General features: G+C 49.9%; 2 protein-coding genes across 9 annotated transcripts in view; one reads left to right on the top strand and one right to left on the bottom strand.

Annotated features, from left to right (window-relative positions):
* The window catches only part of LOC138650986 (oxysterols receptor LXR-beta-like), a 35334-nt gene extending 33834 nt beyond the window's left edge, over positions 1–1500 (bottom strand). Inside the window, exon 1 of the mRNA XM_069740880.1 lies at positions 1358–1500. The gene's annotated coding sequence lies outside the window, so the exon portion shown is untranslated. The remainder of the gene's footprint in view (positions 1–1357) is intronic.
* Positions 1501–1618: 118 nt separating this feature from the next.
* LOC138650987 (testicular acid phosphatase homolog) overlaps positions 1619–12164 on the top strand; it is a 92992-nt gene continuing 82446 nt past the window's right edge. For 3 of the 8 annotated variants that reach the window (XM_069740886.1, XM_069740883.1, XM_069740884.1), the window contains exon 1: positions 6235–6401. In XM_069740886.1, coding sequence (XP_069596987.1) covers positions 6300–6401 — 102 coding nt within the window. In that variant the 5' untranslated portion in view covers positions 6235–6299. Of the gene's footprint in view, positions 1668–2486; positions 2590–6214; positions 6402–12164 lie in introns of those variants that run through there. The other 5 variants (XM_069740887.1, XM_069740888.1, XM_069740890.1 and 2 more) reach the window with 4 other exon arrangements.

Raw genomic sequence — 12164 nt, 5'->3', positions numbered from 1 at the left:
CTCGGGTCAGCAGTCACCGCTGATGACTGTATGTGAGCGCCGCAGTCAATCACTCGGGTCAGCAGTCACCGCTGATGACTGTATGTGAGCGCCGCAGCCAATCACTGGGGTCAGCAGTCACCGCTGATGACTGTACGTGAGCGCCGCAGTCAATCACTCGGGTCAGCAGTCACCGCTGATGACTGTATGTGAGCGCCGCAGTCAATCACTGGGGTCAGCGGTCACCGCTGATGACTGTGAGCGCTGCAGACAATCACTGGGGTCAGCGGTCACCGCTGATGACTGTATGTGAGCGCCGCAGTCAATCACTGGGGTCAGCGGTCACCGCTGATGACTGTGAGCGCTGCAGACAATCACTGGGGTCAGCGGTCACCGCTGATGACTGTATGTGAGCGCCGCAATCACTGGGGTCAGCAGTCACCGCTGATGACTGTGAGCGCTGCAGACAATCACTGGGGTCAGCGGTCACCGCTGATGACTGTATGTGAGCGCCGCAGTCAATCACTGGGGTCAGCGGTCACCGCTGATGACTGTGAGCGCTGCAGACAATCACTGGGGTCAGCGGTCACCGCTGATGACTGTATGTGAGCGCCGCAATCACTGGGGTCAGCAGTCACCGCTGATGACTGTGAGCGCTGCAGACAATCACTGGGGTCAGCGGTCACCGCTGATGACTGTATGTGAGCGCCGCAGTCAATCACTGGGGTCAGCGGTCACCGCTGATGACTGTGAGCGCTGCAGACAATCACTGGGGTCAGCGGTCACCGCTGATGACTGTATGTGAGCGCTGCAGTCAATCACTGGGGTCAGCAGTCACCGCTGATGACTATGTGAGCGCTGCAGACAATCACTGGGGTCAGCGGTCACCGCTGATGACTGTATGTGAGCGCCGCAATCACTGGGGTCAGCAGTCACCGCTGATGACTGTGAGCGCTGCAGACAATCACTGGGGTCAGCGGTCACCGCTGATGACTGTATGTGAGCGCCGCAGTCAATCACTGGGGTCAGCGGTCACCGCTGATGACTGTGAGCGCTGCAGACAATCACTGGGGTCAGCGGTCACCGCTGATGACTGTATGTGAGCGCCGCAGACAATCACTGGGGTCAGCAGTCAAAAAAATACATTGCACCATGTGATCCAAAAAAGGTAAATAATAATTTGCATAGTAAGACAAGGTCATGTGACCTCCGACCGGAGAGAGGCCGCATAATGTGACCCGGTGACAGCTTCCACCCTCCATGAGCAGCACTGCTGTAGCTCCGCCCATCCAGGACTCCATGTCCTGCAGCTGAGAGGGTGACATGACCTGTCGCCGGGTATCCCCAGCCCCGGGAGCCCGCTCCTCCCCGGTACTACCTGCCCTCCTCTCCCGCCGCCGCTGCCGCCTCCTCCTCCGCGTCCTCCCATCCTCGGCTCCGAAACTCTTCTACAACAACTTCGACCTCTCTTCCGCGAACCAGCGCGACACTTCCGGCGTTAGCCCCGCCCACAGGCACGGCGCTCAGGGTTTCCCAGGCCTCCGACAGCCAATCAGGAAATAGCAGGGCATTGACCCCGCACTAGACGCGAAGGCGGGAGAAGTGGGCGGAGACGCCGGCAAGACTGACAGGCGACTCAGCCAATCAAACGGCGGGATGGGAAGCCTTGTCGCTCTGTGGGTAACTAAGTGCGTCACTTTTCTATGCTGGGGCTGTAGTCGGGGGCAGCGCTGTAATTCTGCGGTGCTGTAGTCGGGGGCGCTGCTTCCTGACACTGGGGACTTTACAGCATTCTTTTTCTTCATTCTGGCTTAAAGGGGAGCTCCAGTTTTGGTTATGTTTCCCATTCACCAGACATATGTTGTTAAAAGCCTCTATTTGGCTGAATTCTTCAGCTTCTAACCGTTTCGATGCCCAAAATTGGGGCAGAGTCTAATTTCCCATTTTTTTAGGCTGCTTCTGGTTCAGATCATGGGATTGTGGCCAAATATTACAGTCCCTAGGTTAGGATTAATGTGGCGACTCTGCTCCAGGATCCCGGTGGGTGACGTGATAGTGTTAGGTCATGTGACAGCCGCAGCCAATCAGCGGCTGTTGATCGGCTGCAGCCTTTGATGAGCTGGCCATTGACTGACTGCAGCGGTCACTTGACACAATATCTGAATAGATTCCTCACTCTATTGAGGCATCCATAGCTTAAGGCAAAAAAAGGAAGCCCCCCCAACCAAGAGATCCCCTCACCATGATTAACAGGCACTGGTGGATACAGCCAGAAGAGGGCCCCTGTGCAAAAGCAGTATACGGGCCCAGTGGCGTACCACTAATAGCGGCAGGCCAGATGGCTTCTATGAGTTGAGCCCGGTGCCAGGTCGGGCTCTCCCCCGCTCGGCATTACACTTTCCACAGTATCTGCATCCTGGATGACTGAAGATGGAGCCGCATGCTCCCTCCTCCGTCATTCTCCCTGCGCAACTCTTTAACTCTTTAACTCTGACTTCTCAATGCAGCGGGTGTGATGATGTCATTACATAACCGCCACCTTGCCAAGAAGTGCGGAGCTTCAGAACACACGCTGCCCTGAGACCAGTACAGCAGAGGAAAAGAAGAGAGGTATGTTTGTTGAATTTTTCTTGTAAATCCATGAGGTCCATTATACTGTTTGGGAGGCTATATGGGGGCAATTATACTGTCTGAAGGACTAGTGGGGCTCAGTATACTGTATGGGCCATTATGAAATGTGAAGGCTTGTAAGGTCCATTATACTGTATGGAGGGTTGCGTTGAGGCCATCATACTGTGTGGAGGGGTAGAAGGTCCATTATACTGCATGGAGGGTTGTCTTGGGGCCATCATACTGTGTGTGGGGTAGAAGGTCCATTATACTGTATGGAGGACTGTGTTGGGGCCATCATACTGTATGGAGGGATGTAAGGTCCATTATACTGTATGGAGGGTTGTGTTGGGGCCAGAGGGTTGTGTTGGGGCCATCATACTGCGTGGAGGGATGTAAGGTCCATTATACTGTATGGAGGGTTGTGTTGGGGCCATCATACTGTATGGAGGGATGTAAGGTCATTATACTGTATGGAGGGTTACGTTGGGGCCATCATACTGTGTGGGGGTAGAAGGTCCATTGTACTGTATGGAGGGTTGAGTTGGCCCCATCGTACTGTGTGGAGGGGTAGAAGGTCCATTATACTGCATGGAGGACTGTTTTGGGGCCATCATACTGTGTGGAGGGGTAGAAGGTCCATTATACTGTATGGAGGGTTGAGTTGGGCCCATCGTACTGTGTGGAGGGGTAGAAGGTCCATCATACTGCATGGAGTGTTGTCTTGGGGCCATCATACTGTGTGGAGGGGTAGAATGTCCATTCTACTGTATGGAGACTTGTGTTGGGGCCATCATACTGTGTGGAGGGATGTAAGGTGCATTATACTGTATGGAGGGTTGTGTTGGGGCCATCATACTGTGTGGAGGGATGTAAGGTGCATTATACTGTATGGAGGGTTGTGTTGGGGCCATCATACTGTGTGGAGGAATGTAAGGTCCATTATACTGAATGGAGGGTTGTGTTGGGGCCATCATACTGTGGAGGGATGTAAGGTCCCTTATACTGTATGGAGGGTTGTTTTGGGGCCATCATACTGTGTGGAGGGATGTAAGGTGCATTATACTGTATGGAGGACTGTGTTGGGGCCATCATACTGTGTGGAGGGATGTAAGGTCCATTATACTGTATGGAGGGTTGTGTTGGGGCCATGATGCTGGGTGGAAGGGCCATGATACTGTATGGAGGGTTGTGTTGAGGCCATTATACTGTATGAAGGGCGGTGTTGAGGCCATTATACTGTATGGAGCGCTGTGTTGAGGCCATTATATTGTATGGAGGGCTATATCGGGGCCATTATACTGTATGGAGGGCTGTGTCGGAGCCTTCATACTATGTTGTGGTCATTGTGGGGGACGGGTATTATACTTTGCGAGGTGGTGGGGAATGTAGGGTCATCGAACTATGCATCTGGTGGGTGGTGGGTAGGAATTCACTGTGGGGTATTGTACTGTTTTGGGGAGCACGTTTGTTGGCATCATACTTTATGGGGTCCATGAATGGGTATTCTAATGCATGGGAACACTAAGGGGCTTTAATAGGAGGAACATTTCTTTGTAAAAAGTGAACAGTTGTGAGATAGACTTTTCTGTGACTTTGCCGATTATTAATTATTTTCTTTTTTGTGGGGGTGGGAAGGGCAAATGGGACTTCTGTTATAGAGCCCCATGATTTCTATGTACTTCCCTGCATGCTGATTGATAGCCAGGTTCTCACAGTTAGTCAGTGGGCACCTGGCAGTCAATCAGCATGATGTCAGCAGTCATAACCCATCAACAGAGCAAAGTGGAAGCGAAGCCGCTGCTCTGTCAATGCAACATCAGCGGAAGCCACTAAATCACTGGCAGGAGCGGCCTGTGACTGCTATGTGCCAGCAGAGGTCGGCGCCGGGCACAACAGGCAGGTAGTTCACAACTACCTGCCTCTTATTTCTTAGGCCCATACGATTTACGTGATATTAGTTTTATTAGTATGTGATGTCTATAAAGATCACATTTATATTAGCAATCATTGGAAAAATATAGGTAACTCAAAAGGGTTCACTTACTTTTTTTTGCAATTGTATATTGTGTCCTTATTTGGATATTACTATTTTGAAGTCCAATGGAGATTTGGAATGCGAGCATGACTACAGGAGTATGGACACCAGAGGTGGAATTATTAAATAGGATCCTTCACCCACCAAAATTAAAGGGATTGTTCACCTTGGGTACAAGTCTGCACTCACTCAATGTGAGGGCAGTCCCACATGTCCAGATAATTCCGGTACCGGAAAAATCGGTACCGGAATTATCCGTGTCCGTGTGCCCGTGCGTTTCTGTGGCACATCAGTGTGGCACACGTACGGCGCACGTGTGCCGCCCGTGTGCCGACTGGGTACCACACGCACCGTGCAGGAGACAGCGCTAGAGATAAGCGCTGTCCCCTGCATCTGGTGCTGAAGCCGCCATTGATATCTTCTCTGCAGCAGCGTTTGCTGTAGAGAAGATATCAATAATCCTTTTTTTTGTTTGTTTCTTGTGTTTAAAATAAAGATCCATGTCCCCACCCCCTCCCACCCCCTGTGCGCCTGCCTGCTGTTATTAAAATACTCACCCGGCTCCCTCGCAGTGTCCTGTCCTGGCCGCACCTTCTACTGTATGAGCGGTCACGTGGGGCCGCTCATTTACAGTAATGAATATGCGGCTCCACCCCTATGGGAGGTGGAGCCACATATTCATGACTGTAATCGGCGGCCCCACGTGACCGCTCATACAGTAGAAGGTGCGGCCAGGACAGGACACTGCGAGTGAGCCGGGTGAGTATTTTAATAACAGCGGGCGGGCGCACAGGGGGTGGGGACATGGATCTTCATTTTAAACACGAGACACAAAAAAAAAAGGATTATTCATATCTTCTCTACAGCAAATGCTGCTGCAGAGAAGATATGAATGGCGGCTTCAGCACCACGTGGGGGGGACAGCGCTTACTGTAGCGCTGTCTCCTGCACGGCACACGAACTGCACACGGCCAACGTCCGTGTGCGGTACGTGTTTTACACGGACCCATTGACTTTAATGGGTCTGTGTAATCCGTGCGCTTCCACGAACACTGACATGTCTCCGTGTTTTGCACACGGACACGCGGTCCGTGAAAACACGCTGACATGTGCAGAGACACATTGATTTGAATGTGTCTTCGTGAGTCAGTGTCTCCGGTGCGTGAGGAAAAAGTCACCTCACGTACCGGAGCCACTGACGTGTGAAATCGGCCTGACACAGATTCGCCGGGAGCGGTCAGTCATGTAACCACTAGTTTGCGATTTCCATACTTCTGGCCACATGCCGACTAGGTGTGTCCAGCCTCGCTCAATACACTTGCATTGGGCAAGGCTGTGCATGTCTAGTCGGCACATGACCGCATGTATTCAGATTGTACCGAACAACTCTGTAGTTATATAAAGTGACTTCTGACTTGTACCCTAAGGCCGGACAACCCCTTTAATTTTTTTTTTATTTGTTTTGGTTTAGATAGAGGTTCTTATATAAAGCACTAAATGAAGCCCTAAGGAGACCGTAAACATAAGGCATCACTTCCTACAACAGGATATGGCGTCTATTGAGCTAGGGAGGGATTGGTACATTCTTCCTAAAATAAAATAAACAGAGAGATTGGACTGTCCAAGTGTCAGCAGTCACCTTCTGTCCGCAATCCCTCACGTTCCTCGCAGTATGCCAGCTGAACGACTATCACGTTTTCTCCTGGTCTGTTCCTGCACTCTGATATTAGGAGACTCCTCCTTGAGAATAGGTGATTTGACCTTTGTGGTTGTGGTAAGTACATCTGTACGGCTTTTTGGCAAACTTGGGAAGACAGATTAAGGGGGTTTCACACCATGCGTATTTTTGTGCCGTTTTGAGAGGTAGTAAGTTTGTGACGGAGTACAGGGTTGACCCTGCCAAGGAGAGTAGTGATCCTAAGATCCTATGAGGTGGTTGTAGACCTCTACCGGTGCCCTGAAGCTACTGAAGAGGGTGGCTTTGGTTAAAAAAGGTAACGGCTCCTTGACAGTCACCTTACAAAACTTGTGGCCCTTAGAGCCAGTATAGTTTAGCGAGCTGCTTCCTGGTGAAGTGACTTGCAAGTGTTGGCCAGACCAGCAAGCCTGCCCTGTAGCCCCCTGAGGCACATTAATAATAATCTTTATTTATATAGCGCCAACATATTCCGCAGCGCTTTACAGTTTAACAGTTTCAAACACAACAGTCATAGGTAACAATGTTAACAATACAGTAATAAAGCAAAATAAGACAAAATAATTAGACACATAATAATTAGACCACATTAGACAGTGGTCTGCACTGAAGAGGGCCCCTGTGCAAAAACAATATATGGGCCCTTTGCAGTCAAAGGAGCTCCTCATGATGCACAATTTTGCCTGCTTTGGAGGTGAAAATGGGCCCCAGGGTGAACCAATAGTATTTCCAGCCCTTGAGGACGGTAACGATGAGTGAGATGGTGACGTGCACCATTGTGAGTGTAAGTTTGGACTGTACCTAGTGTGCTGTGACTTGTGCCTAGTAGACGTCACTGAGATTTGCCTTTTTGGTGACTCCCCAATGTGAATTTTACTAAGAGACTGATCCTGTTGGTAATAATAACCACCAAGCGAATTGACCCTACTCTGATGTGCAACCACCAAGCCTGGTGCCTCATGAATGAAGCGGAGCACTAAGATTAGCTCCATATGTTCATCGGGCACAGTGTTAGGAGGCTCATAGCAGACTGTAAAGTTTTTACCGGAAGAAATATCTCAAATTTTTACGCCATTATTTCTTATAAAATGATCGGCACAATGGAAACCTGATGAACATCATCGGCACCAGACAGATCCCATTGAGTTACAGTATGGGTCAAGTGATGGATCTGTCCTTAATTTCATTTCTTTGCTCCAAAACCAAACAATTGTGGAATTGATCACACATTCTATCTTATGTAGTGTAACCACCAAGCTAAGTGCCACTATTGTGTGTGTAACCATCAAGTTTGTGGCCTCTTTGAGAAAATAGCTAGGCGGTTACCTGGTGTTCAATGGAGGTCTTGATGGTGGAGTCAGGCGTGAACTGCAGGTAGCTACCCGATACCATTCCTAGGCACACCCCGGTACTGCAGGTACGCTGACACGGATTAGGACTCGGGCGCTGTTCAGACTACTAGGTTCACGATCCTCGGGTAGAACGGTTTCTGACATGGAGTTTTAGACAGGGCTGATTTGGAGACTGGTTATATCAGTCCGGATACACGGAATACTCGAATAGGCACACGCTCAGACACACGGGTCTCGGATATAGATTCAGTGACCGCCGTAGTGGATTCAGGGTTCAGGACTGGCCACACAAGGAACTACAGGTTCAGGACTGGCTGCACAAGGACCTTGGACTTCAGGGTTCAGGTCTGGCTGCACAAGGACCAGGGACTATTGGTTCAGGACTGGCCGGACAAGGGACTACAGGTTCAAGACTGGCTGCACAAGGACCTTGGACTTCAGGGTTCAGGACTGGCAGCATAAGGACCAGGGACTATGGGTTCAGGACTGACCACACAAAGACAAAGGACTATAGGTTTAGGACTGCCTGCACAAGGATCGGGGACTTCAGGTTCAGGAGTGGCCGCACAAGGACCAGGAACTACAGGTTTAGGACACTGGCCACACCAGGACCAGGGGACCTCACAACTCACTAGTAGACCACACTACCTAATGATTTAATGTTGATTCGGCATGTGGGGAGGGTGCCCTTTATAGTAAATGACTCCCAACCATTGGCTGGGGGCATTTTACTATGTGCACGTACTTCCCCTTTAAAAGCAGTGGAGCCCGCATGCAGTAGGCACTCTGCCAGGAAAAGCAGTGCACACAACACAATGAAGCAGGGAGCACGCTGGGAACCACACCGCACGGCCGGGGCGGTGAGTGAGTATGCCGGCGTCCCTGCACGGAGGGGGGAGGAGAACTGTGCAGGGACGCCGGCAAGTGTGTTACATCTATTCATGCATTTTCAGGGGCAATAACAGAGGAATTGCAGCACGTTCCATGAACGCTAGAAGAACTATCTTCTTCAGGGTAAATAAGTGCTGTAGTATATGGCACAGTGAGGACACACCACATCCAGTACAAATGATGTGCTATGGAAGGCGCATCTGATGCACATGCTATGTTATATTAATGCTAGTGTGTACATAACCCAATAACAGCCTCCAACATTTGCAAAAATAATCATGCGCACTGCGAAAGTGTGTACATTCTCCTGGCTGCAGGCCATCATATATTACAACACAGAGGAACATACTGAGCCAAAGAGAAACCCATGTGATTAGATATGACAGCCATGTGATCATCATGTATATTGTCATATACTATTTTACCTGCTATGTGTTGAGTCCAGTTAGCAATGTTCATTGGGAAAAAAGTATGCAAATGAGCTATCATCCAGAAAGAAAGAACATCTCACCAGCGCCACCTAGTGGAGGGAGCTAGCCTATAGTGAACTTTAGAACATGATGAGGAATATAAGACTGGGTTGGATTTGGCTTTACTTAACCCCTTTCCAACATGTGATGTGATAATATACCACATGTCTAGTGCTGATGAATGGAGCAGGCTCAGGAACCGAGCCTGAACTATACTTTACAGATACAGACTGTGTTAGACAGCCGGCATCCTCCTATAGCAGTAGTGACTGGAGCTAGCTCGAATTGCTGCTGTTTAACACTGGCTCCAGTTAGCGGTGCGATCGTGGGATGCCGATGGGTTGTCATTCTTCAGATGTTCCCCATGGGCGCCATCCAGGTACGGACTGGGGCTGAAATTCAGTCCTGGCATTTGAAATCACACAGGCCCATTCTGTTCCCATTTCAAGCACCAGATGGGATATATTACTACTATTACCCTGGATGGAGGAAAGGAAGATTTACTACAAGACCAATATTTCTAATGATACCCGTAGCCTTCTGGGGTAAGCGACGGAGTCAGTGACTTTGTGCTCGGTCACAATTCTTAGCAGTATGGGTGTCTTGAGCACACCGATTCTGTTAACAACGTAGCAGACAAGGCAGCCCATGACCAGACAGGCCCTTCTGGCATTTGCCAGAATTGCCAGATGGCCAGTCCGGCCCTGGCGCCATCTTAGCTTTTCTGTTTTCCTTTTTTCATAGGAAAACATCAGTTTGAGTAGATACGGTATAAATCAAGGTTCAAGTCCTTTCAGGGCTTAAAAAAAATTACAACATTTTAAAAACAAAAAAATAATAATTTTATATCACCCCTGTTTTTCCCCTTTGAAATGGAAATAATTAAAATTATTTTTATGTTATTAGTAACAGAATTCTTTTAGTCACTTAAAAGAAGGTATACAACTTTGGTGTTGATGTAATGATACCGAACTGGAGAATCGTGTTACCAGGTAATTTTTACAACACAGTGAACACGGTAAAAAAAAAAAAAAACAATGGCGAAATTGCATGATTTTTCAAAATGTTACTGCATTTTGTAATTTTCTTTTAATTTCACCGTACATTATAGGATAAAATTAATGGTGTGATTCAAAATTACAACTCAAGGAGGAGAGAGGACACAGGACAGGGACTGGTAATGAATTGGGGTGGAGGGAGAGAGGACACAGGACAGGGACTGCTAATGAATTGGGGCAGAGGGAGAGAGGACACAGGACAGGGACTGCTAATGAATTGGGGTGTAGGGAGAGAGGACACAGGACAGGGACTGCTAATGAATTGGGGTAGAGGGAGAGAGGACACAGGACAGGGACTGCTAATGAATTGGGGTAGAGGGAGAGAGGACACAGGACAGAGACTGCTAATGAATTGGGGTAGAGGGAGGGAGGACACAGGACAGGGACTGCTAATGAATTGGGGCGGAGGGAGAGAGGACACAGGACAGGGACTGGTAATGAATTGGGGTGTAGGGAGAGAGGACACAGGACAGGGACTGCTAATGATTTGGGGTAGAGGGAGAGAGGACACAGGACGGACTGCTAATGATTTGGGGTAGAGGGAGGGAGGACACAGGACAGGGACTGCTAATGAATTGGGGCGGAGGGAGAGAGGATACAGGACAGGGACTGCTAATGAATTGGGGGAGGGAGAGAGGACACAGGACAGGGACTGCTAATGAATTGGGGCGGAGGGAGAGGATACAGGACAGTGACTGCTAATGAATTGGGGGAGGGAGAGATGACACAGGACAGGGACTGCTAATGAATTGGGGCGGAGGGAGAGAGGACACAGGACAGGGACTGCTAATGATTTGGGGTAGAGGGAGAGAGGACACAGGACAGGGACTGCTAATGAATTGGGGCGGAGGGAGAGAGGATACAGGACAGGGACTGCTAATGAATTGGGGCGGAGGGAGAGAGGACACAGGACAGGGACTGCTAATGAATTGGGGGAGGGAGAGATGACACAGGACAGGGACTGGTAATGAATTGGGGCGGAGGGAGAGAGGACACAGGACAGGGACTGCTAATGATTTGGGGTAGAGGGAGAGATGACACAGGACAGGGACTGCTAATGATTTGGGGCGGAGGGAGAGAGGACACAGGACAGGGACTGGTAATGAATTGGGGTGGAGGGAGAGAGGACACAGGACAGGGACTGCTAATGAATTGGGGCAGAGGGAGAGAGGACACAGAACAGGGACTGCTAATGAATTGGGGCGGAGGGAGAGAGGATACAGGACAGGGACTGCTAATGAATTGGGGCAGAGGGAGAGGGAACACAGGACAGGGACTGCTAATGAATTGGGGTGGAAGGAGAGAGGACACAGGACAGGGACTGCTAATGAATTGGGGTGGAGGGAGAGAGGACACAGGACAGGGACTGCTAATGAATTGGGGCAGAGGGAGAGATGACACAGGACAGGGACTGCTAATGAATTGGGGCAGAGGGAGAGATGACACAGGACAGGGACTGCTAATGAATTTGGGCAGAGGGAGAGATGACACAAGACAGGGACTGGTAATGAATTGGGGCGGAGGGAGAGAGGATACAGAAGAGGGACTGCTAATGAATTGGGGTGGAAGGATAGAGGACACAGGACAGGGACTGGTAATGAATTGGGGCGGAGGGAGAGAGGATACAGGACAGGGACTGCTAATGAATTGGGGCAGAGGGAGAGGGAACACAGGACAGGGACTGCTAATGAATTGGGGTGGAAGGAGAGAGGACACAGGACAGGGACTGCTAATGAATTGGGGCAGAGGGAGAGATGACACAGGACAGGGACTGGTAATGAATTGGGGCGGAGGGAGAGAGGATACAGAACAGGGACTGCTAATGAATTGGGGTGGAAGGATAGAGGACACAGGACAGGGACTGGTAATGAATTGGGGCGGAGGGAGAGAGGATACAGGACAGGGACTGCTAATGAATTGGGGCAGAGGGAGAGAGAACACAGGACAGGGACTGCTAATGAATTGGGGTGGAAGGATAGAGGACACAGGACAGGTACTGCTAATGAATTGGAGTGAAGGAAGAGATGACACAGGACAGGGACTGCTAATGAATTGGGGCAGAGGGAGAGA

The sequence above is a fragment of the Ranitomeya imitator genome, chromosome 10 (assembly GCF_032444005.1).
Source record: "Ranitomeya imitator isolate aRanImi1 chromosome 10, aRanImi1.pri, whole genome shotgun sequence".
Taxonomy (NCBI): Eukaryota; Metazoa; Chordata; class Amphibia; order Anura; family Dendrobatidae; genus Ranitomeya; species Ranitomeya imitator.
The sequence above is the reverse complement of the archived record's forward strand: the minus strand, read 5'-3'. Positions and strand labels throughout refer to the sequence as shown.